This window comes from Strix uralensis, chromosome 2 (assembly GCF_047716275.1).
Source record: "Strix uralensis isolate ZFMK-TIS-50842 chromosome 2, bStrUra1, whole genome shotgun sequence".
In the NCBI taxonomy this organism is placed as follows: Eukaryota; Metazoa; Chordata; class Aves; order Strigiformes; family Strigidae; genus Strix; species Strix uralensis.
The window spans coordinates 115,910,943-115,938,334 of record NC_133973.1 but is presented as its reverse complement, the minus strand read 5'-3'; the positions used below and the strand labels follow the sequence as shown (position 1 = coordinate 115,938,334).

The following is a 27,392-nucleotide window of genomic DNA, read 5'->3' as shown; positions in this document are numbered from 1 at the left end:
TTACTGAAGGTTAATTCAGTAACTGAGCAGCATTCAGTCTACACACGCCCTTTCTCTAGTCAAGTGTGCACAAGGGTAAATACATGATAATCTATCATTTGAAAGTGCCAATCTTGGCAACACTTCAAATGTCTGTTTAGTCTTTCTTAGCCCTTGCTGAATAAAACTGGAACACCATGAAAGCACATTCGACAGCGACGCTAATGCCAAATGAACTTGTACTTGCAGGACCTTTCGAGAATTACTCAAGCACGAGAAATATTGCTATTTTCACAGGTTTTAAGACAACTGATAGAGAAATACACAAACAGCAGGGATGAAAAAGGCTTAAGATAAAACCTTGGACCTGTTCCTAAATACATACTGCCTCGCAGAGTGCTTCTACTTACAAGAGTACTGTTTTGCTAGATTTATTTGCAAAACTGGATCTGACATTCTTAAATTAGGGTCATCCACTTAGTTAACCGTGTTGCAATAACATAGGTCTCCAGGATAAGTTTTTAAGTCTATAGAGAAGAGTCCCTGACACCCTGACATCTGTGGTGAAGACTCTGCATAGCTTACAGGTAAAAAGACTATATTTAGTCAGTGCAGTTACCCCAAGTTACTTGGTATGGTTTTCTTCTACAACAGCTGCATGTGGTTGTCTCCAGAGAACTGACAGGTTGTGAATATTTTCCAGAAGTTGCTAGTTCTATATTTCTGCATTCTTTTCTCTTCTGAAGCCCAACTACTAAGAAACAGCAGCAGACTAGTCACTAACATTGCAACAGGAGCTAAAGCCCGAGACAGCTTGGTTAGGAATTGGTTTGGTTCCTAGCCACTGGCATCTCCATCAGCTCAACTCCTCCTCCAGTATACTGTAGTTTCAGGCATTTACCACATCATTCACAAATACACATCAAATTTTAACAGTCACTTTGCTCTAGTGTGAATAAAAAAAGGTGAAGAACACTAGAGAATTGAGCCTTCTATGTCCAATGAACCCTGCTGATGCCAGAAGTCTCAGTTCATTAAGAAAAAGGCATGTCAAATACATATCGGTTTTGCTAGATCTAGAATAAACTGACGCAATGACTCTGCCAGTATACTGCTCTAGTGCAACATCACAGTGCACGTTTAAGTAATAGACTGATTTTTGGTGTAAGTCTCAGTTTTTTTAAAGTTACATTTTAATGCAGTAAGTTAATGCCTTTTTTTCAGTGATTTCCATGACCTTCCACTCTGGGAGGCTAAGCGGTCCTGAAAGGAATGGTATTTCTGTTGATGAGAACAGCAGGACACTCAGTGAACATTAGTTTCTAAAGCTACACAAGTGCCCATTCATGGACTGTATGTACTTCACATTCTAAGGAACTCAAGAGGTTAAAAAACATCCCAGTGTGAATGGCACATTTCTGTCTCTGCCACTGAAATCCCTTTTTCACTTGGAAATACAAAGAAACTGGAAAATTCAATATCCACTCCTCTTTGGAAAGCACACTAAGCAACCCATTGAAAGAAACTCCAAAAGTTACCATTTGAGCAGGTGAGTATTCCAGTCTATTTTAATTGCTGAAATTAAAAATACATTATCTATTTAGAAATTAGTTAGAAAAACATTTATGGAAGACTAAAACAAAACCTGTATTTTTCTTTAACTGCAACCACCATCAGCCTAAAATTTCCGTAGTTGGATTTAAAGAAGAGCTATTCAAGATTAACATGCGCCAGAAATAGTGAAAGAGAACAACAAAACCCATCAAATCAAAACAAAAAACAATCAACCATAAAAACCCCTCTCCTCCAGAACTGAACCGAGCTCCCATCCCACATATGGAAGAAAGGGAAGTCACTTTCTTGTATGGTCCACCAGACAGCACATGAAGCTGCCATTGAGGATACATTACTGATATGTTACTCAGCCAGGTAGGGAAACATGAACCTGCCTCCCATAAGTATCTTTACCATCATGCTTCTGATGGAAGCATTCATCTTTCCTCCCTTGCCACTTTCTTTCACCTCCTCCACAATTAATCCATCCTGGAACTGAGAAAGTTTTCTTGAAATTAGTGTTTTCCAGAAAAAAGCTCCAGTTTTGAAAAATTCATGATTTCAGCTAAGCATTATTCCCACCCTGCTAACCCCAAAATTTTTCATCTGATCTAGTCCTACTTCTTACAACAGTAAAAGAACAGACGTGCAATGTTTCTTCCTGTCCACACAACTGTATCGTAAAGCTAGGTAAGAACCATATGGGATTTACTGTTCCCTGAAATACCATGTGGCTGCATTACCTTTCATGGAAAGCGAAACTTAGTAAGTCTAATTTGTACAAAAAAAAAAGTCTAATTTCCGCAGTATCTCTGACTCTTGATCTGGTCTACTTCCATTCCAGCCAATTAATTTTTTCCACAGACTCCAACAGTAGTGAAATCTCTCTATTTTATCCTACGTTTTACAGTATTGTGTTATGGAATGGGAAAGGTCCAACAAGATATAAAGCAAGTGGTTGTAATGCAGCTGCTGTGTAAACAGTTGAGATCTCAACCCACCACCAAAAAAAATAAGGTATTTTATAGAACATTATTCAGTATCTGAGTAAGACTTTTTGGCAAAGCAGCAGTTTAATTTTTCATGTATTAAAGTCACTATATGAACAATAATTATATTAAATTAGAGTAAGTTCTGAAAGCCACTAGATAACTATCCAAGTTTAGCAGCTACAGCCTACTGAACTGTCTGTCAGCACTATTTTCTTGGGACTTGTCACGACCTCCCGTTCTGCAAACACACTGGCTCTGTAAGGCTGAACATCAGTTACTGATGTAAGAAATAATGAAGCCCTTACCATGCTCCAGCACTTTCAGTGGAAACCAGAAGAGAATGATGGAATGGATGAGGGCATTGATACAGTGACCCCAGAAAACCTGAGGGAAAACAAACCAAGTCATCAGTGAAGTCCAAAACTCTTGACCTCTCTCTAACTGCTAACAAACACTTCATTGTGTAATTTAGAGTCAGACAATGTTTGTCCTGAAGTGAAATACCTAAACTTCTGCAGGATCTATTTCCTCCTACAATTTCTGCTCTTTCACAGGAAAACACTGGTCCAGTTGGATCATTTTGTTCTAACAACTTAAAATATAATAGGCAAGCATGCTTGCAATTTAAGATCTTTATCACCATACAGCAGATGAAGTCACCGCTTTTTAATAACCTCAAAGAATGATTTTTAAAAGATCAATTCAGTACTATGAAATGTTCTTTTAAACAGGCAAATACTTTGTGCCCCACAATTTTTACCTTAGAGATAATACTGTTTTGCACAAACTAGAGCTTTATGTACTCTACAACTTCCTTTCAAAAAAAAAAAAAAAAAAATCAATCGTACAGCTTCCTTGAATCAGAAGTACATTTAGATGTGCCTGTTATACAACAAAGACAGAATTCCAAATGCTGGCATTTTCCAGCATTTAAATAGTAAAATGAAGTAAAATGTGTTCTTCAAAACTCAAAGTCCAAATAAACCAATTCAAATTTTATTTTCCAAAAGAACTATGAGAATAGAGCTATACTAATTGTGAAAAAGCCCCCTAGTAGACAGCATTATGACAATTGCATATTAAATAAAATCCAGGTGATGTTATCCAGTTCTTATGAAAGTGGTAAACTCACCATATATCTGTAATTGTGAATTGAAAAATCATACTTGGATACAAATCCTACTTTGAATCAAAGTTTGTGGTTCTTTTAGGACCAGTTTCAGTTGAAGCCATAGCAGAAAATCCTTATTGAAAAAGAAGGGCTGCTTTTTTAACATAAATGTAGTCCCTTGAAAAGAACTGTGAGGCAGAACAATCTTGATCTCAGTGGCTAGCACAAAGCAGAAGTGACAGTGGGAAATAAGTTATTTTAAAACAAGAAGGACCTGAAAAATAAGAATGCTTATGGTTATTCTTAAAGAAACAGATTTTCCCTTACCCTTGTGTTGAACCCATCTGCATTTTGAGTAATTTTGTATAACTGTGGAAATCTAAGCATGCTATCTTGAGTACACGATCGTTCAAAAATTCCCAGAGTAAAGGGTGGCAGCGCTGTGAAAATCTGCAAGGAAAGCAAATACTAATTAAAAGCAGCTATTAGTTTTAAGTGCATCTCAGATAATATTTCAGTATCTAGACAATAGCAAAATTCCCACAGACTTCAGTGAAGAGTTATTACCAACTAGCATATTATTTGACATAATATTCAAATGTCCAAACAAGTCCAAACATGAATTTCAGTAATTCATAACTCTCACTGACTTCTGAACAAAAGAAACATGAAAGAAAATTTGTACTATTAACCAATTAACTTAAACCAAGAAGTTAAGCAACATTAGTTTCTGATGTACCAGCTAGTCTAGTGAGGATAAAACACATCATACTGCAAAGGAAAGACAACATGTACTTTCTGAAAAAAGCCTTGTGGGAATGGGTTCAAATATAGCTGCAGTTGTGGCCATAATTAAATATGTATGTAATATGCTTAACCAAAGCTAAGTTTACAGACAAAGCAAATGTGGAAATCACATTAAAAAAAAAAATCTACTGAAAAACAAAGGCCATTCTGTATTATAGTACTTTGGGGATTCTCCAGGCAGGCATGAACTGATAGGAACAAATTAACGGCAGCATGCGTCTGTGCTATGGGCAGATGCTTAGATGACCAAGCCTCGGAAGCTTTCCAGGAGAAGCAGCAGGACATTTTGCCAGAAGCAGAGTAAATTGGCCTCTGCTGAGTCCCACATTGCTGCTCTTAAAGTGTTTCCAGGATCTGAGGCAGCTCATTTAAAGCCAGCTTGGTTACCCATGTTTCTTGCAGTCTGCAGTGAAGGCACAGAGTGAAAATAATCCCAGTGTGCATGTCTGAACACTAAGCTTCATTCACTTCCTTTTACATTAACAGTTTATCAGAAAAACAATTTCTAAATTTTTAACAGTTCGGGACGTGTTCTCGAAGTTAAGAAAGAGCATGAAATTATGAACTGTTTCTAGCATTTATGCATGTTTGCAAAAGTTCGGCTGTGGTGCCCACCAGAAGTGAGCTGGCAGTCAGGGAGCAGACAAAAAGCATCACAGAGAACTAGAGACTAGTGAGAATCAATAATTACATCCCTAGATCCAACTGGGGATGTGCTGCTTTTGCTCATAAAGTGATAAACCTGATGGTTAAAATGGTAGCAGGCTTGGGGTAAGGAACTGAGACTAAGACGACCGGTCCAACATATTCCAAAAAAGGGCATATTCTCCTACAGCTTTCAGGTATTTCCCCAGGTTTCCCATGTTCATTGGGGGCATTTACATTCTCACTTGAAGTAAGTCTTCTAATGTTTTTGTTTATGAAGGTAAACCTCCAGTGTGAAGTGCAAAAGCAGGAATTACAATGTTACTATGATTTCCTACACTTAATATTTTAATGAGACTACTAATGAAATAAAGGGTTAATCTGCACAGAAGAGAATGTGCACTTTAGAATCCAACCCCTTCAAATTGTGGAAGCACTTGATTCTTTGTGAGTCCATGCGATCAGTTCTAATTTTTGAAAATACCGACCTTACAAAACAAGGGTTAATTTCTACTTCACTCATTCTAAAAGATGAGTTTCATCCATAAGTTTTATGTAGGGTAGGAAGATCCATCAAATCAGGTTTAAAGATAATAGATGCAAATATCTAAACACCAATGACAGACTGAGTAACAGCCAGGAAATTAGGGCGAAGAGAATCAAGGGAGTGGAAAATCCCTGAATAACTGTCTCCCACAAAGAATATGAAATCTTACGGAATATAAGCATTTGTGCCATCGTTTTTAAGATTAGTGTGACAGAAGTTAAGTGTTTCCATTAATACTACACAGTGATAGAGATAACTTGCTGACTTTCTCTGTATTACCATATATTTGGAATGAGCCTTCTTAAAGAAAAAAATTAAATTTCCTCCCTCCAGAGAGAAATGCAAAGGATTTTTCAACACTGACAAAGTGTCCTAATGGCTTACAAATCCAGACACCAGGCCTGTAACACCAGACACCATCTGTAACATTACAAAGGTAACACTGTTGAAAACACCAGCACAGGTCTATGGAACTTGGTCCCAGAGATCCTTCAGACTTTAATCAGTGTTAAATATTTTTGATTGAACTGGTAAAGTCATGTGGCACAGAGCACGGTGAAAATCAGAAATCACTTCTTGGTTCAAGTGAAAAATGCTGGTGACACAGCAATGCTACTAAGTGCTGTACTTAAATGTAGCATGAGTCAAGCCAAATCATCTGCATAACACTTCTCTGGGCATCTAACTGTTACAGAGTCTGAGAAAAATAAAATCAACACTCTTAAGATTCTGTATCTATTTTCAACACGAACAGCCAGCAAAATATTCAGTACAAAAGACTGAAGATGATTTCAAAGAGGAAATTAAATTCCACCTAAAAGCTGCAGAGTTTTATGGAGGTTATATTATTCCAAACATGTATTTTTAATGAATTTTCCCAAATCTATTTTTTCAATAAAAACACCATCCAAAATGAATTTTATCTACCTCAGAGTGGATTCAAAAGGGCTTTTACAAATGAACTCACTTTTTCTGACATACATCAAAGATGGTTACCTGTGAGAAATGGGACACAGCAAAATAATATACAAGTCCCAAGCGCTATCAAGTCAAAACATGTAGTACTTACCACATTATACAGACCAATGCACCATCGCTCAAATAAGATCTGACCAGAAAATCCATTAACGAAAGCAAACCAAAGCTGAAACAAAGACAAGTTACAAGAAGCTTTAGATTACTATTGCAGTACATGTTTTCATTTACAGTGGAGAAGAAGGATGTGGAACACAGACCACCGTGTGGAGACAGCAGCTTGCCACGCTCTAAAAATAATTCTCAGCAGTGCCAGGCAGCTATTCTCTTCTGAAGTTTTACATTTTTAAATACTGCCAGAGTGCTGATTATTTAAAATAAAATACTCAGGTGATGGACCAATTTGCTGTATTTGCATCATTACTATAAAAAAATAAATGGCCTCAACCGATTTCAAAATGCCTATTCCTGGCAAATTAACACGCCTGAAGCCAGAAGCCAACCTTTTTTCCATCATGGTCAGCAAACACCAGAATTTTCAAGGTAAGTGTGCTTTGATGGATGCTCTGAACTTCCGTCCCCTATTTTTACAGTCCTAGAATTACAGTGATACCAAATTATCAGTTACATGATCATAATTATATTACAACTTTATTGTCCACATGTTGTAAACACTACTATTGAATAAAATATGAATTTAATAATTAAACATTGAAAGAGGATGCTCAAAGAGGCTGTAGAGTCTCCACGCTTTTACAAGTTTACAAATTTGTAAGCAAGCCCTTGAACAACCTGGTTTGAATTTAGTGTTCATCCTACTTTAAGCAAGAGGTTGAACTAGATGGCCTCCAAGTTGCCTTCCAACAAGGGGATTCTGTAACACTGCAATCCCAGGAAACTGCTGTAAGCTGCAGTGCATAGGTAAACTCTTCAGCATTTCCTTAGACCTACCTTCCTTGAGCCTATTTCTTATCTTGTTTAAGCGGCTTTTGTAAGCAAGAACTGCTTTACTAGGTTGGAACAAAGTTGCTTACTCAGTGGGCACTGAAAGAAGCTTAGGAAAAAATATAAGAAAGAAGGGAAAGAACTATCTTTTCCCAAGTAAATTGGAAACTGGAAGAATAATCAGCAGTTTAAGGGCATTCTGAAACAGTTTGCACGTGAATCATAACAAAGGATTTATGTGAATTTGGGGCTGTAGTCCCTTTTAAAATCCACGCTGCACCATGGAACTTTGTTCAAAACTCATTCAACATTGTGTGTGGGAACACTCCCCCTCCCCACCCCCTTTCAACAGGTTTTGTCTTGCTTTTAATTTACTGGTACACACTGCACTGGATGCACTAGGTATTGCAGAGCAGTCCAGTGATGTTCACGCCTGTTCCCTTCTGAGGAACAGGCCTCTCACGCCTGAGAGCCCATGGCACTCACAGCCAGGCATCTTTTCTGACACCATTCTGTCACTCATATATAGCAGCACTCTCCTATTGGCATCATTATTCCCTGGCTCACTTGCCCAGTATTAGTGTTCTAGCAAAGCACCTCAGATAACAATTAGTTAACTGTATGTCATCTGATCTCTTCTCTGCTCCCACCCAAAATGGATATAGACTACTTTGGAAAGAAGACAAGAGAATACAACAAGACTGCATCAAGACCTACAACTGTTCTCATAGATGCAATATCTGAACAGACTAGGACTCCTCAGCATGGGACAGAGTGCAATTTAAGGGAAGATGAAAATATTTACAAGATGAGCAAGAATAACAAATAGCTGTTCAAACTGCTGCAAGACATTAGATTAGCAGGCTACACAGAAAAAGTGAAATATTTTCACACAATACATGGTTGATCTATGGAACTGCCTGCCAGATGATGCTGTAGATGCAAAAAGCAATTAGAAAAAAAACGATGGAAGGAAAGTTGGAGGCCAGATGAGTTTGCCAGAGAACTACCACTGTTCACAGAAGATCAGAGACCAAGTTAGTTGAACTCTTATTCTGACCCTCTACAGCTGTTCCTACATTTATAATTTTAAACAAGAATGGTGATATAGATGATCATTCCAATGCACTCTCACTGTTCAAGTGAGAAGCAATGACACTGATCTCAACTCACTTGCTTATAGATACGCCTGGCACAGTAAGCCAGCTATGTAAACTTATTTCCTACAGTTTTTTAAACCTTCAGCTGCTCTTTCTAGTAGGGAGTTTCTGTTTCACCCTACATTATTCTGAAGTTTGCGCTCTTCTATACCTGCTGCCCTTCTTGCAGCTTGTAGTTTAGAAGTGCCTTTGTAAACTTTCATAATAGCTAACAGTTTCATTTCCATTTAGCTGAAATGCATCAACCTAGTATAAACTACAAAATACTTCTCCACGTTCCTCTTTCTTTCACATTGTCAATCATGCATTAATTTAATTTAAATAAGCATTTAAGTGTTCACTTGTCCAGCTCTGTCCAAATAAAGGGCAGAAGGAAGACACATTCTACATCCCAACTTTTGTCCTCACTTCTACTTTATTGATACCTTGAATAACTGTGCTTTAAATCTCGCTCTAGAGACTCAATTAATGGCCCAAAGTAGCATACTGGCCAATCTCACACTTTTGAGTGTTACAACCATCTGTATACCTCAGCTCTTCAAATGAAGGGTATAATAGATACTGGGTGCAAAGCCTGAGGTCCCAAAAAACCCCACAATTAATTTGGGGCTGTCAGGAACTTGAGGGTTTCTTCTCCTAGAAAAAAACAGGGCTTTAAACAAGCATACTCCCAGATATTTAGCAATGGCCATCTAGGCATTTATCATCTCCAGGCTTCTTGCAATTAATTGCAGCTATGAATGAGGGCAGCAATCCTAGAAAACATAAATAGCTCACAAATCAGAAGCTTGCCTGCCTAGCTGGCAACCTCAGCCTGTGCTCTGCTCAGTTTTCTAGATCCCACTGGGCAAAGCAAACTTCAAAGGTTTGGTAGCAAATGTTGAGGCCTTTTATGACATTGGCTCATGCTACTTAGGAAACCATTGCTTTCTGAAACCATAGCTGCCCACAACTAGTCCTCCAGCAACAGACATTTCTGATTTTCCACTGAGAGGGTAAAACAAAGCAGCCAGGCTTTGTGTAGCTGGCCCATGGCTAAAAGAGCAGCCCCAAACCAGGCAAACCTAACATCTTAGATTCACATTTCCTAACAAAAATATTAGTAGTAATGAAGTGAAGATACAATCATATAAAACTTGGAAAAAGCAAAGCTCTTAAGGTGCCTTACAAAGCAGCAGACTGTCAAACTGAAAAATACCCCTTCAACAACACAAATCCTTCTCCTCAAAGTTCCTAGCACAACTGGGTGATGCAGAATTCAGTTGAAGACCCTGCTAAAACCACCTTGAGATCAGTCAATTACTAAAGGAGAATATTGAGATGGATGCATCTGACTGCAGTAAATAGGTATCTATATGTCACTATCTTTAGTCTTCTGCCGTGTCTTTCAACATTGAAAGACTTTTCTACAGAAAAGTTATCTCCTTATTTCAAGGCTGCTACGATTTAGACGGGCAAGAACTAACATTCTGAAAGTTCAATGTTCTGATATTTCAAAAGCCAAATTGGAACTATTTTTCTTTTGGCAGGATCCATACAGGTGAAAATTAGAACTGAGAACATTTCCAACACTTACGCAAGTCTGTGTGTACCACACGCTCCAAACAGAGGGCAAAAGTTACGACACACTGAAAAATAATGGCTACGCTCGCCTTTTCCAGAGATTCACATTATCAAATGCCAATTGACAGAGAGAATGTCGTATACTGCTTCAATTTCTTCATGTCAAGAGTAAATCAGATACTCTGCATAAAATACAGATTTATTTAGAATTTAACACAAGCCATAAATTGTCATGCATGGTTTACAGACCAGCTGTTTGTAGAGAGTATGGTATTGTTTAAGGTCAAAGAAAAAAACCAACAAAACAAAAAAACCCTGCACCTCAACATTCCTGTTAACAAAATATACTAAATATATTTGAAATTGCAACAATCCATGCTTGACTCAAGACTTGGTAAGCTGGTAGGAAGACTTGCCAAGTCTGCCTGGCTTGCCAAGCTCCAGGGGTTTGCAGGGCTCAACTCCAGTACTGCTATGAACAAATAGACCCAAAGTTATTAAAGCACTTTTCTGGCTGGAAAAAAGAAACCTTTTCACTTTAACTGTTACCTGGCTGCCAAAAAGCTGGAAAAGCTTATTTGTAACTCTGCTACAAAATATATATGTTTCTCCCAAGGAACAAGAGGCCCAATTTAAATGTAAAGAAATTCAGACCTAAGGCTGAAATCTGGGTTGATATATTGCTGCGCTTTATTATAGCAGATATTGCAAAGATCTGAAACCAGTAGGTATCGTGCACAAAGTGGAACATCTTGCAAACTGAAAACTAGCCCATGTTTCCTGACTTGAAGTGTGGCCGCATTCTTTAAATACGAAACCCCACTGCTGAAGCACTTGATGCCAGCTGTGATGTGGGCGCTTTGCCACTAGAAGGGCGGGGAGGGGGGAAAATCAGACTGCTGCCTCCTTCCAGAGGTCAGCAAAAGCCAACAGATGGTAATACTTGGTTAATATTAACTTGAGCTGCAGGCAAACTGAGGATCTCGAGGTAAAACAGTCCTGCACTGCTGTTTTGAGCCACACAGCCTATCCACCTGCTCTAGAATATATTTTGAGAAAAGATCAAGTATTATGTTCAAAAAAATATTCCCACTTGAGCAAGTTAGAAGGCAATTTTAATTGCATTATTGCTTCATGCATAATTACCACAGCATTAATGCCTGAAATAGTAGGAACTAATTTATTTAAGTGCTCTAAGGCACTGGGATAGCAAATCATCTATTCTAAACGTGTATATTTATGAAGTCTTGATAACAGACAACTTAACAAGTACTAGAAATATTTTCCCAATTCTGCTAAAGGGCACAGAAAGCTAATGTAGTCAGGGTATCAACAATTGCCACAGGCACCAATTATAGCCAGGCTGGATGCCTTTACTATTCAGAAATGAGTTAAATTCTCAAAATATCCTCTCTCAGCACACACACACATTTTGCATGTTTTTACCAGATAGGCTCATTTACAGTTTGCCTAATAAAGCAGGTTTGTGTGTCTCCTGTGCAGTTCATTAATAATGTATTCTGATTAGAAATCTCTCATTACAGATGTCTCTCTCAATGCCAGGCTCTTATTCCTGCCCAAATGCACACAGCCTTAAAATAATCCCTTCATTAGAGAATTTACAGCACCAATTTTATAATATAGGTGAAGAGCCTTATTAGTAAGATTTGACAGAGTATGCACGGCTGCCTGAGACTCACTTGATTTGCCAAGGCATATTTCCCTTGCTCCTTTTATTCCCCTTACTGTTTATTAACTCTTTGCTGAAAGCAGATCAATATTGTTCAGTTGAAAAGCATTTGCTCTAGGCCTGTGCATCCCAACCAACTGCCCATTTAAGCCTAAAAATGATCTCCCATCCTCTCCACCAGTGTTAACAATTATTTTTAAAAGTTTCATGCTGCTTTGTCTCAAAAAAAACTATATGAATTTACTGTAAAGCTTGGTCAGATAAACAGATATCAAAGCAACCAATACAATAGAGATTTCCCAGCTTTAAATGACAGTTCATTAAATAAGCTTGAACAGCTGTTATTTCTTCTATTGCTGACTACAGATAGTTTATATTTCAGCATACTAAAGAGCACAGTTTTATCAGCTTCATCTTTCTCTGCTTATACAAGAGGCATATGCAGAAAATTTGATTTCTTCCTTGTACATGTGGTTTCCATGCTCTTCTCTATCTGATCAACTGTTGACATCCTTCCTCCAAAGCACAGGTAACATTCAACAGGAGAGGCAAGCACAGAGCAGAACAGAAGGGAGAGGTGGTGTGATGGGTAAGAAAACCATCAACCTGCAGTTTACACAGACTAGCAATTCTTACAGTTTAAGTCCTCAGAATGATTCTGAACACTTTAAAATTAAGTAAGAATTAGCAAACCTGTTTTTTTCTCAGTGGTTACCATTAGATAACAATCATGTTTCTTGCCCCTGGAGTTTTGAGCCTTGTGAAAAGATACCAGATGTGCAGATGACTACACAGTATACATCAAAGGACCTAGCCATTAAGACATGAGAAGATTCCCTCTTCCAGCAACATTTGACCCTGATATACTGATTAATGTGTTTAAAAAAACCCAACAAAACAGAGCAGGCCATGCAAACTCCTTTTCTTCACAGTGGAGCAGTGTTCATCTTTTTTCATGTTGACTTACATAAACATCTAATCAAGTATGCCAAATTATGCATTTAATATTTACATCACTGGCAAAATGAAGATGCAGCCATTGGAACAAATTTAAGAGCTGTAATGTGACTTTTTTTTAATCTTATGAAACCAAGTAGAGAAAGGGCAGGATATTTCTCCAGTTCTTTTAGTGTGAAGTGTTCTAGGCACTCTATTTCTCCAGCACACTAACTGCTGCAGAAGCAAGCCTACGATAATGTGATTAGAAATGGCCTGTGTTGCCAAAGGGCAGATGTACTTGCCAAAAGATGCAGTTAAACTTTGCAGTTCCTCAGAACATTTCCCTTCTACAAATAAGAGCTAGCTCTATTCTGAATTTATTTTTCATCCTTCCTTACATTTTCTGGAGTCTCAAGAAATCTGAGACTGTTATACTAAGATTGTCTCATCACGTACATAGGTGACACCACTCACATACTGACTTTTAAAACTTCAAATGAAAAAACAACACTGCTCAGGACATGTCAGTCAAGCCCCATCAGGATGCAGAGTTTCAGCATGCCTGCATGGTCAAGAGGGTCCAAACCAGAGCCAGAGCAAGATGATCAAAACTTATGATGCTGGGAAGTCGCCCATCATTATCCTACAAAGCCAGCAGAGTGTCCCTCTCTGGCTGGAAGTCAGGCTGAGACAGCTGAAAGATGCCAGCTGAGAGGAAACAAGGCAGGAGTTTGTTGGCTACATCCTCCCCCCACCCCTGCTCCGGGAGCGAGGTGGGCTCAGCTGCTTGGTTAGCAAGCTGGAAATATCACGCCAGGCCGCTGTCTGCTGCCAAGCAATGGAAACTCACACTATGAACTCCCAGTACTATCAGCCTTCTTTTACAAAACAAACATTACTCATAACACTTCTTTCTTTAGCAAAAAGAGAGCAGCTGTAAAGAAAGGTTTCCATTGACATGGAGGACATGCTTATGTACACAGCAGCAGTGATGGCAGTATTGGAACCAATTCAGTAACATTAACATTTTGGGGGTTTGGTTTTTTTGCCTCCAGATCTGCCTAATCAGCTTCTTTAACTGTCCTTGAGTACTAGCACATCACTGTGGAACTGAGAAGTACAGTATGACTATTAATAGCTTGGCATGTATTAATGAGAATTTATGGTATCTCCTCAGCATGTAATCACTCCAGACTGGTCTTGATACAACTTTCATGACTGTGTAATTGACCCACATCTCATATAGATAAGGACACGCTATTACATGGTTTTAACTGACCCACTGGCTTTTCTGAAGCTAAGCGGTATCTTTAACCAGTGATAAAGTAATACAAGTGCTTTGGTTTAGTTATTCTTAATTTGTTCTCTAGTGCTGAAATAATTGGATTAAAAAAAGACATAAGCTTAAGTATTTATATTAATCGGTGAGGAAACATCAACAGTTTCAGGTAATTTATCCACTATAAATTTTGCTAAGCACTTAAAATCCAGTAATAAAAATTATGTCAGAAAGCAAGAAAGCAGCATTTGAAATAGAAGATTAGGGAACTGTGGAAAACAGAATGCTACTACTGTTACCCAAGTAAGGGCAATGAAAGGGAAGGAAAGCACAGAAAACAGCTACAGAAAAGATCAACCGACTAGCAAGTTTGGTATTGGATGTACAAGCAATTGGAAAGCCGATAAAACAGAGCGCTCCATAAGTGAAGCCTGATAATGCCATGAGTCAGAAGTGAGGCTAAACCCACCAAGGCTCTTCACATCTGGGATGTGCACTAGGGCTCACTACAGCCTGAGTAAAGCACATCACCACAGACCTGTAACAACACGTCTCATACCAAAACAAGAATATAGAGAGAGCAGAAGCTTTAACACTAATCTGGACCCAGAAATTACCACACAAAATACAAAAAAACCCCCACCCACAACAAAAAAACCCACAACAAACTTAACATTGTGTGCATTTGGGAAGGGGAGTGTGGGGATGTCATAAACCAGTATCTAAATAGCCACATTGGGACCCTGTACCCTTGTGGAGCTGTATCTCTGTGAGACACTGGTCTCACTCAAGCTGGAGCTGGCCTTACTGTAACACACATTCTGTCACATACATGTAAGCACATGCCCTGAAGTGACCAACAAGCAATCTGTTTCTCCAAAGTCATAATATCCTGTTTTCACATGCAGTTAGCTAAAAGAAAACATAACCCTAAACCCAGTCCTCAATCACGTAGTACCCCAGGATAGCATCACAAGAACGAACACAGGAACATAGTGAAGATTTCTTTGAATCTAGAATCACTAACCCTTTAGGGGTAAAGGTTATCAGGACAGAGGAAAATAGAATTGAATTAGAAAAAGAAACATGTAGAATGCTGTAATTCATTAAGAAAATGGCACTACATTTGCTCGTAGTTTGCTTCCTCCTACAGCATTGTGGAGCTGGCAGTTCCCAGTTAGCCTATATGTAGCTTAATGAAGCAGAGAGTTCCCAATTACAAATGCGTTCGCTTATACCTGCACATGGTACAAAGGGCACTCAGGATAAAAAGTGATAAGGAGATCAATATTCATATAACGTAGCTAATGCAGTTGTGCATTCTTATGTCTTGGATATGAACCGAGGCAGTGTCTTATAGTAATTAAAACTATTTCAAGATTTCCAAGGACCAAATGCATTCCCAGTACTGACCGAATAAAGCTGATGGTGACCAAGACCCTGACTGTCACTACTCAGCTCCTATTTTACAGGGCATTTCACTTCAATCCTTTCCCTTCTTACTTTTATTTGCAGAAGTCCCTTATGTTACACTTACAAATGCAGGTTTGTAGATTTTGCCTTTCTTGTCACCACATAAATGAATTCTTCTGCAGAGCTGCTGAATTAAGTGTAATAGCAGCAGTTCTGTAGCAAGGTCATTTTAGGTCTGGAACTGCAGTCCCCTTAGGATTCCCTATTACGGCTACATGAACTGCCAGGTTCCCCTTGCAAGTCTGTTTTCCCCCCTTCCTCCCTATGAAATAAAATTCAGTCTCTGTAAGCCCTTGCATTAAGCTACTTTTATCCAGGAAGGTTACATAAAGTTTTCTGACAGCTTGGAACCCAATGAAAATAGCAAAATGTGCAACAGAAAAGCCAGACCACTACAGAAACTGCAGCTCATCTTCTGTCATACTGACAAGAGTAAACCTTTACAACAGTAATCCCAGGAGCATCCCATGTTTCTCATTACCCATCTATTAGCATTGCAGCACAGAGACAACATATTCTAGCCATCTAAAAAGCTCCCTAGTACTTATCTTACATTGGTTCCATTTTTATTTATTAATACAACCATTTTCTTGGTCAGTGGGACAATCGTAAGATAGACAGGACTTACCATTTTCTTTTTTACACAACTGCTTTTAAATATGCTACTCCTTCCCTAATGGCTCCAAGACTAGTTCACAAAGGTTGCTCTCCTGCTCTCCTTGCCACTCCTCTCACGGTGAAAATACATACAATTTTGGTAATTTAAGTCTAAATGTATTTCTTTACATGCTGGCAAAAGGTAAAAGAGTTGGATCCTAAACATCTTTTGCTAAAATGTGCAGCACAATATAAGACATGCAATCATTTCACTGGTAAATTACTTTTTGATGTACTTCTCTCTAAAGAAATAATGTTTGAACTTCTTTCAGAAAGTGATTAGCTTTCTGTCACTGCAACACATACAAAGAAATTCTTGGTGGGCCTTGAAAGCATTTGCTGTACCTTCTGACAGAGCTGTATACAAAGACAAATCAAAGTAGCTAGGAAAAATACCTTAGACAAGAAAAACCTAGAAGTTCATACACAGGAGCAATGTATTCACGTGATTCCTGAATTCTGAATTCCAGCATTTTGCAAATGAGTTTTTAACCAGAGCAAGCTAACTTGCACCATCACCTTCCTGCTGGGAAAACCCTTCATGATAAATGACTACCAAATTGCCTCTGAACACAGGCCAGGGATATATCTCCAGTTTCTGAAGCTTTTTACCAAGTTCCACAAAAACACAGTAAGACTGAGTGGTTACACAGACTGAAAATCTGAGATGGCACCTGAGGCAACACTCACAGGAATAAGGTCTACCAATGAGGTTTGAGCTTCAGCAATACTGTAAATAGCAACTCTGACAATGAAGATGTATCTGTCATCTTTTATGCAACACAGAACAAAAAATTATGAAGAAAAACTAACCACAAGCTTACCTGAACATTAGGCAAATACCTATAAACTGTGAAAACACTATTTGTACAAGACCTCAAAGCTATTTCAGAAACAAAGGGAATTTATATCCCAAGTAGAATTTCCACAAACTAACTACAGTAAAGATCACAAGTGTTGCTACCTTTTCATACAGCAGACAGTGAGAGGCAGGGAAATATGCACAGAAGGCATCTGTACCATGATTCACTTGATATACACAGAACACCATGACTCTAGCTGCTTGTACAAGTCCCTTCTTCTAGTCCCCCAACAGTATTTGTGCTCCAGAACTAGACTCAAGTGCAGAAAAGCACCTGTAGAGTGCAAGAAATGATCAACAGATGTTTTCCATTTGCAAACCAAATTAATTAAATGCAAAGGACATGCATATTTACTCAATGAATTCTTGAGCTCTTCATAACACAGCAGAGGCTCCAAAAGACATTCTTCTCTACGGAAACTATGTATTATATGAAAATTTGTCCAACTAAATCAGTTATGGTTATCCCTCTATTGCATTCTTCCCTCAATCTAGATAGGAACAGCATACATGTTTAAAAAAGTAGTTCTCCTTGGTGCAGAATGTAGCAATTCAACATCTGAGTTGAGACACATTAAGACCTCTAATAAAAAAGAACGAATCAGCACAGCACATTGTGTAAATTGAAGGCAACCAGGAAATAAGAATAATGATCAGCTGTATGGGGTGACATCTATTCAAATCATATGCATTAACATTTCTTTTCTCCTTGGAAGCATGTAGCAGCCCTCATAAGATCTTGGTTACTAGAGAGAGTGCTTAGGTCTCAGAAGGAGCATCTCAATTCCAGAAAAAACCTGAAGATTCTAACTTTGCATAGGAGTATTAGGACAGTAATACCCATTCAGGCCAACAGCTCATCCCACCTAGTTACCGATCTTTAACAGTGCATGCAATCCAAGCCCCAGGGAAGAGTATGAACCATGCAATTTCCACGTACTCACCCAGTATCTGCAAATATCCAGCTCTGCAGATTTTCCAAGTCTCCTGTACCTTGCCTAAGTAGCAACCCGCAACAGCTCTATTTCTTGGTGCTTTTCCTGTTTCCTCTTAAGTCCCTGTAAACATCCTGCAACACAACATCCTTTGACAAGGAGTTTTAGGTAGGATTCAAAACACTGACCTCAAGCACAAGCCTTTACATGAGGCAGAAACCTAGTGCACCAGTTGACTGGTTTATTTTTTAGGACCTATCTGACTAGCAAGGGGAAGGAACTTTATGAACAGAACACCAGAGTCAAGTAAGGTTGAGGGAATGCCCCTCCTCATATTTCAACAACTCAACCAGCTGGTTAATAAGCAATATTGAGCGCTCTGGTAACCACAGATTTTTGCCAACTCTGCCTAGAGAACAGGGCTGGTGAGCAATATATATGAAAAAAAGTGGTACTCCAGATCACCTACAGATGTTTTCAGGCCAGGACAGGAAATATATACTTGTTCTAAACAACGCTGCTAAGAGGTAAGAGAAGTAGCCTTTAAATCTAGAAAGATTTCTCCATTGGCAAGATCATTTAAGCTATGAAATGTCTTTCACTGCATATGGCCCACAGCTAGTCTGAGAGCTGGCACCCTCAACCCATGCAGTCCTTTAAGCTATCTTGGCAGGCTTAGCACTTGCAAATATCCTCTTATCTTGCCCTAGATCCACAACGTGAGACCTCACTAATGCTATAAACACAGACCTCATTCTTTCTGGCACTTCAAAGATCAAAAAAACCCCCACAGTTGGTCTACTAAGACCAAGTACAAAGGGCCACAAGACAGTCAACCTACTATTCCTCCAGGTGCTAACACTGAGCAATATGGACACAAGCCAGTCCACATACATAAGTCTGGTAGTCAGCATTCTGGAAGAACTGAAAAACACAGCATAGTTATTGCTCCCTCCAAAAGGCACTGGAGACCCATCTAGAATTAAACAAAGCAAACAACCCTTGTATTGCATGGGGCTCTCCCAACCTTCACTCACTCAGGAGCACTTTCTCAGTCATTTAAACTCCAAATAGGATATCACAACAGACAGTGACTTAATGTTTCCTTTAAGACTATGTCTTCCATACTGCAGCACAACAATCAAGTCAATTAATTTAAAACGCAGGTTTTAAGTCTGCAGAACAAACTATCCAGGCTATCATTTCAGTTTAAATCAGGCTTAGAGTGCTCACAAAACATTTGGAATCAATTTAAGTGGATTTACAATCACATCGCAGTTAAACCACTGTAACTTCCCTGTGTAGGCAAACCCGTATGGCAGGCAAGGAAACATTTGTTTATAGTTTGGATGACTATATGAGGAGAAAGCGGATGTCAGAAATAGCCTTTGCTTCACTGCTTGGGGATTTCAGCACTGGAAGTTGAAAGGTGGGGGAAAAAGCTTATTATTTCACTTGTGCTAGACAAACATTAGAAGAAACCTTAAACCACTTTACAGTGGGATCTGTCTCAGCTGCTCAATTCTAACAACAGAGAATATACCACCACATCCAACCGCTTCTGGGGAAATACATCCAGGATTTACATGTCAGACCTTCTACCCTTAGTAACCTAGATATTCTTCAGGTAAATGATAATTAATGTTTTTAACCCCAAACTTATCTTTTAATCATGCTTAATCTGCAGAAACACTATCCAAATCCATTTTCACTACCATAATGTTAGCCCTTCGGGTAATTTTAACACAGCAAGTGGTTACTTGCATCAGCCATCTTGCCATTCAGAAGTTGCCATTCAAAGTTTTTTTCCCCATCAGTGCTGAAAATAACACAGAAGAAAAGCCCCAGCCTCAGAACTGACATATGAATGACAGCTAATTCCTGGGCTGCACTAGGCTGGAAGTCCCTTGTAATGCGCTCATAAGCAATGTTTGGTCCTTGGTGCCTTCAGTCATTCCTGGGGAGCTATTCTCTATCCCGTTTGTCTTAGTTCTAGCACGAACACACGTTCCTTTAGCTCAGATACTACAGTGTCTTAAGTGAAGACTACTGAGTATCGTCCTCTTGAAGGGAAGAGGTTTGACAAGTTGGGAAGTATTTCCTAAAGTAAAAGCTACAGGCTGGATTTTAGCCACCTCAATTACCGCACAACCAACATGATCTCTTTGGGGTCAAAGTCTTTTTCATGCTGCTGAAACAGAGCACAAGTTATTTCAACCTTCAGCTGAAATCACCACCCTGCCCCCAAAACTACAGTGCAACCATTTTACATGCTTCCAGACTTCAAGCTCAGATACCAAGAAACAGACCACACATGAGAAAATAGGTTGTTATATTCCATAAAAGCTTTTAGCTTCTATCCAGTGTTGGAGAAGCAACCAGAGATTTAAGGAAGGGAGGAGTTGTCAAGGGCTACTGTTGAGTGATTTTTCATATAACACGGCACTTCTCTGAAGAAATCAATTTACATGAATACTTTTGAGCATTAAGAAGACAGAGTTTTCTATGATCAAAAATGAAGAACAAAGCACCTTCACAGCAAATAAAGAGCATCCATTTTATATGACAAGTTCACAGTATGACATACATATATGTATACTCTTGAACTGTAAAACCAACTCACATTCATTCTTACCGATAAATCTGCAGGTTAGATCTTATTTAGAACAAAATACTGTATTCAAAACTGCTGTGTTAGTTTTCCCCAGAAGTTAACAGAAGAGGAAAAAGAATATTGGTAGTTACAGGTTTTAATTGCACTTAATATCAAGGCCTCTCAGATAACATAACATGCAGCCTATGGAAAAGTTGTTTTGCTTTGCACAGACATTTTAAAACCTTCAAGGTTATGCTAATACATCACAATGTTGCTTCTCAACACAGCACTAGATTCAGAGTCATAACCAACAACTCCAATGTGTTACAAAGATGAACCATGTATCTTCAAGCAAATGCAGCGCTGAAAAATCATTTTTTCCTTGGCTAGTTAAAAAAAAAAAAACACCACAACACAAAAACATATTGCAAGCCGTTTGTCATGGCTGAGAGTGTTCCTACTTGCCCATAGCCATTACAGAGGTATTTCTCTTTAGCCTGCTCTGCATGCATTGCCATCAGCTTGCCAAAATTATAGCTATCACAGGCAAGTTAGATTCCGGTGTTCCAAAAAGCCACAGAAGACAGCTGTGTAAAAGCAGAGTGAATAGCTCATCTTTTTATTATTACATTTTTAGTAATTCCTTCCACACTTATACCAGATTAAGGCAAAAAGAGAACCCCTGTCAAACTGGTAACACTTATGAAACGGTAACAAACTTCTGACTAGAGCATAGTAATGACCAACTTAGATTTCTGGAATTCTTAAAAAAAACCCTGTTAAATACACAGCTTAGTTGTTGGCATGTGAAGGCAAAACCAAACCTCACTCATGAAGACTTTCACCTGCAGAGGTAGTTAATTAGATGATCTTCCTCACTATTGAGAATTTTTTTTTAAGAGTAAGCTTCTAAAGAGTTAGTAACATCACTACCTTCCTGTCAGCATCAAAATATAAAAGACAAGGAACCAGCAAAGCATCTTTGCCTCTGTAAAGGTGTTTTTTTCTCAACGTGGCACCTGTACTGTATAGAGCTTTACTCGAGATAAAGGAAACAGCAAAGGGAAGGCACTTTTTGTCTACTAGGAAAAATTAGAAGCAGAACATGGACTTCAGATGGGTACCTTGTGAGAACTTTGGAGTAAAAGTCAAGATGACAATTGAAAAAGTCTGAGGGTGAAAAAATGTTAACAATTCCAAAGGAAGAGGACCCTGTGGTTAACAATGGTTGCTGAAGAGTGCACAGAAGTTTTTGGCTTTTTTCCCCTCTTTTTTAAAATAAAACTGACTTATAAGCCTTCTGCAAGGAGTTCTATAATTTAATAATTCAGCCCATGGATGATGCTTTATTAATGGCATGCATCAGACATTATCACTGGAAAACTGGATAGAAGCCCAGATGTCTGGTTTAAGACCATTTCTATTTCCTACATTTTCAAACCATTGCATGGGGCTTTAGCTGCACGACTCAGATGAACTTAATGGGAGTCATGCAGCTATGACTAAATACACTGCTTTGAAAATAGAGAAGCACTGGTTTGGGTTCTGTTTTTCTGAAGCTCTCCCTGGAGTGATTTAAAGCTGTTTTTTCCTCTCAGTCTTTTCTCTAAAGGTCTTCTACACTTCACCTCACCATGTCTGACAGATAAATAGCTGAAAACTTTGGACACCTCATTTTTCAAAGACTCCAGTACTCAGATCTTGTGTGCTACCATGAAACCAAACAGTAAACAGTCAGGCAATTAAATTCAGCCAATTGTGTATATGTGCTCAATTTAAATGCAATAGATTACTTGAAATCCGAACACTGCTGTGGGCACTGAGCCGAGTTACAACTTGGTATCAACATATGTCATTTATTATGATTGATTACTACATACTGTAAACCATTTTAATATCCACACATGATCAAACTTAATATAGGTTATTCAGGTTCAAATCAAATCTTCAGCATATACATTGTATTACACACCACACAATACTGGAAAGCCATGCTGTAAATCATAGATTAAGGAAAAAGCGAACCATATATGATGTGTAGTTTACATTCTTTTTTTTTTTTTGAAAAAATCATTTTGCTATATTTCTGTTGATAAGCTATAAGAATAATTTTACTGTATTCTCATCTTGTCAATTAGCTCAAAATACAGATTTACTTATTTTCTTTAAGCAGGAGTGCTAATCTTTCCCCTTCTGAGCTTATGAACTGCCTGTTTAAACAAGAGCCCCCCCAATAAGCTGGGGGTTTGCAAATCTGCCTTTAGGTCAAAACAGACCAAGCCTGTGAAAGAACCAGAACTTCACTCCCTTTCAATTCTGAAGTGACATTGCAGCAGAAGACTAAAGAGATTGTTACTTTTCCATTTTCAGTACCTCATATTTTGAAGAAAAAAAATTATACAAGACACCATGTAAATCCTTAACACTTTATAACAAGCTCTGAGACAGAGAGAAAGCAACATAAGGAGGATCACTTCAGGGAAGCCTATCTAGATCAGAAAATACATAAATAATGTGAAGAAAAAAGAACCACATGTAGTAGGCCAGTAAGTATAACTTTACAGAAAAATCAACTGCACCACAAGGACGACTTCCCTTCACACAGGAAATATGGACCTGTGTACACCAATATTTCTGATGCATAAGCTACACTTCCAAATTGTGCTCATAATCATGACACAAACCATGATCCCCTGTAAAACACCTTCCTGAAGTTTAGAGATCCTCCTGATCCTAACCAGGAGTAACATGATAGAGACTTCCACAAGTGAGACAATGAGCTTGTCTGCCCACAGGGTTTAGCCAGAGTGACAGTTCCTTCTCAGGTTTCCTGCATTTCTTAAGACTCCTGGGCTCCAGAGAAAAGTAATTTCAACTAAAAATACACACATAGCCCATCCTGTGTCACCCCGGTGACAATCTGTCATCCTCCAGGCATTACCCAGATACCAGTTTTGAACAGTATTGGTAAACCCTTTAGTGCACTGAAACACATTATGGAATAAGATCTTCTCATTTTCAGGTGCATTAGGTTTTTACATTCTTTGCTAAAGAGTTTGTTTTTAGGTAAGCATTTAGAATTAGAAAGGCAGAAAGACAGGTGGGCAGCTCCTAGACATATCACCAGTGCACAACAATTTGGAAGAAGTCGGGAACTGTCCCAATCCTCCCCTGAACAATAAATACGGTATTTTCCTCCCAGATTCAGCTTGCTCTCCTTCCTAACATGGCTACTGCACTTCAGGACAGAGTATGAGCAATACTGCAAGCAGTATTCTGTAGCTGTTTGTTGTAGCCCCAGTAATTTTTTTTTTTAATCTAGAATGCTGATGGGTCTGACTGTCATATAAAGGACTATTCTAAATTTGGAATTCAAGTTTATGGCCACATCAGAGCTGGAAAAGAAGTTTCCACACATTAGTGGTGGCCACTGGTATCTCACGTTCCAAGCTACTGACCTGTGAAAATAAGAGAGAGATATCAGAAGTTAAGAAACTTAGTAACATCTGATAAATTCCTGTCAAAACAATCTTAACACTCAGAGCTGTATATCGTTGCCAGCTGTATCCTAGTAAGAAAAGAGACTGACACCTAGCTTGCATTCCAGAGACAACCATCCATCCGAAATTAATCCCTGTAAGACCTTCCAAGAATATACTATTACCCATGTGTGGATGCTGCATCACATACACAACAGCTCATGTCCAGGATGCCAGAGCAAGTATGTTTTAACACAGAGGGACAGGACTACTGAGCTAAGTACATTCTGGCAAATCAGACACCATTCAGGATTCCTTTACAAAGCCAGACCACACACTGGGAGACCACCATACAGTTTAATTGCCACGACCAGAGTATCACCAGTGTTGTACATGGTGAATTTGCCTGGGTCAATGTGGAAGGGCTAAGTCCAAACTCTCAAAATCTCTGCTCCCTAGTCCAAACTGGGTTCTTGGCCACCAGTCACCCACACTACATAGGGTAGCTCAACAGCCTTTCTTCTGGAAAGTAGTATTTGTTTCCTTTACAGCAAAACACAGGTATCACTTCTGTGGACAACTGGCTACAGGTATTGCTCTTTACAGATAATGCAGGAAAAAACATGCCAAGTTCAGTGCCCTTCAACACTGACCCAGCAATAGTGGCATCCTACGTCTCATCTCACCCCACTGCATGCAGTACATATCTACCATGAGGCTAAAATCACTATGCTGACAGCAGTGACACAGCCATCAAGTTATTCCAGGTATTTTTCTGTTAAAAATACCCTGAAAACAATTTGTCAGATTTGCTAGATGCCTAGAAGAGACACGAGCACAGCACTACACATTGTGGATATAGCTGGTCTCTCCTGAAGATCACATTTGAGTAATGTGACAAGTCATGCTGCATCCTTTCGCTGGGAGCCAGGCATGGCTTTTCATGGCAAAAACCTTTAAGAATACAGATATAATCAAAGTCTAGGAGTAAATCATAGCTAGGTCTTCAGTACATTCCACAGGAAGGGCCAAAATGTGATTAATGGCACCTAACATAAATAGCATCAGCAATACAGCTAGAACCACTGCCCATGCAAGTAAAGTTTCAGGACTTCTTTTTAAATTGGTTATTGCTTCCTAGCCGTTTTGCCTTCAGGGCATCAGCCAGTGGATAAATAACTTAATTCATGTTTTGTTGGAGTAAAAGTCATTTCAAAGAAACAGTAATAGCAGAACTGAAAGCTGTTCTGTGCACTAAGTATATGATAGTCACACAGGATGAACATACTCTAGAAGAGTCACAGGAGTTAACTTTACTGTTTGCTGTTTATGGAGCTGCTCCTGAAACTGTGAAAAGTGAGACACAACTAAGATCACTCCAACCATACTGCCAGCTTTTCTGCTCTGGCTTGTGAGGGGTAAGAAATGATTTTCATTATAAAGCTGAAATTTTCCTACTATGCCTGGAACCAGACTGACATCTAAAGCCATAACTGACGGCTGTTGCCTGGATGTGCCCAACTGAAAAAAAAGGCAGAAAGGAAAGGAAAATGTAGGGGGTTGAGCCCCCCAAGCTGGCATCTAACTGCAACAATGAGCACCAACCTTCACGGGAGCCAGAAATGCCACACTGAACCTCTAGACTGGGAGAGCTAAAAACTGTCACCTCACCAAGTATTTTTCAGCTAGAGTTTTGATCTCAGGTATATCTGTTCATTACCTATAAGAGAATGCTCTCAAAGTCAGATTAAGACCTGCTTATAGTGAAACTGGATTGTATTTAGTTAACAGTTATCTTAGTCCATCCCATTTTATCTAGACAAAAGCCTTGCTCCAGTGTAGACCCTGGGCTGTTAACATTTGCCAACGATGTTTCTGAATACCTTCTACAATTGGTACTAAAGCTCAATCCACTTGACTTACTCTGGGCAGGAAGAACGCACCTACGCTGATGGTGAAGCTGAAGCTATTTTACTTAAACATGAATCAAGGCAAGGCCAACCTTTTAAAAGGACAGGGAGATTCCACACTTCATACAGCAGTGGGCCATGGAAACAGGATGATCTGAGTCCAATTCAGATTTGTTATTTCATAGCAGCACATCCACTGTTACTCCCACCCTTACTGACCTACAGGAGATTTCTGCCTTCTCAGTCATACTCAAAGATGAATGAGCCAAGGAGACCTGAATGACAGAGGTGGAAACTGGGGCAGAAAAGAATGACAAACAACTTTGCTGTAAATTGTCTTCTAAGCATAAGTTGCATACACTGTAGATTTTCTTAGGGGCAGCTCCAACTAAAAGTTTGAGAGTGATTACAGAAAACAACCTGCACTGAAGGCAGGTTTTCTTGTGTATACCAAGAAGATGGCATTTCAACAAAACTTTGCCTTCTAACATTAAATCAATGCGTACTTCCTAGAAAAACAAAATGCAGTGTCTTCAAGCTGTTGTTGACTTGTTAAAAATGACAGCAGTTTACCTTAAACTTTGTTACTACATAAATCAGGTATCAATACATTGGAGAAGTGACCACAAATGACTTGTTGCTGCAAGAGAAGTTGTCATCCTAAGCAAAAAGGAAACTGAGATAGTTTAATTTTTTACCCTTCCTTTTCAGCAGCACCAAGTGAGAACATTTTACACTTATACCACAAAAGCAATTGATTTGGCTCCATCAGATTCATTTTCCTAAGGCTACAGATATTTCAGAAGATTTTATTCATACCACAAAGTTCAGTAAAAAAATTAAATTCCTGTTTCAGATTTTGGGAAACCGCCAACATAAATTCAAATACTGAAAATATTAATTGCAATACCCTTATTCTATTCTGTTCCTTTTAAATTTTCATTAGCACCTGATTTCTTTTGAAGATGAGGGTTATTGGGAATTACCAAGTCTGACACACTGTGACTATATAGCCTCCTGCTGTACATACAATGGGGATTTCAAAATAATTTGGGAAACAGGTTTAGGCAAAAGTAATGGAAACACAGAAGCAGCTTGTCTTTGAGAAATATATCATGGATACAAAAGGACATGCACATCCAAGTGAGTCAGTCCAAAATGCTTGTCAGGAAATAGCTGAAACTCACTGATCATTAATAGAATATGTTAAACTATTAACTCCCAAGTGGAACTGAGCTGGACTTCCAGCTATTTGAAATACTGAAGAGAAACCTGGTAGTCTGTTTTCATTCTG

The 27,392-nt window shown here is 38.8% G+C and overlaps 1 protein-coding gene across 3 annotated transcripts in view; it reads right to left on the bottom strand.

Annotated features, from left to right (window-relative positions):
- ATP8A2 (ATPase phospholipid transporting 8A2) overlaps positions 1–27,392 on the bottom strand; it is a 355,523-nt gene that overhangs the window by 110,297 nt on the left and 217,834 nt on the right. For all 3 annotated transcript variants that reach the window (XR_012627702.1, XM_074859964.1, XM_074859965.1), the window contains 3 exons: positions 6,705–6,779; positions 3,964–4,086; positions 2,831–2,909 (listed from right to left, as the gene is read on the bottom strand). Coding sequence is in view for 2 of the 3 variants with exons in the window: in XM_074859964.1 (XP_074716065.1) it covers positions 2,831–2,909; positions 3,964–4,086; positions 6,705–6,779 (277 nt within the window). In the remaining variant the exon portion in view is untranslated. The remainder of the gene's footprint in view (positions 1–2,830; positions 2,910–3,963; positions 4,087–6,704; positions 6,780–27,392) is intronic.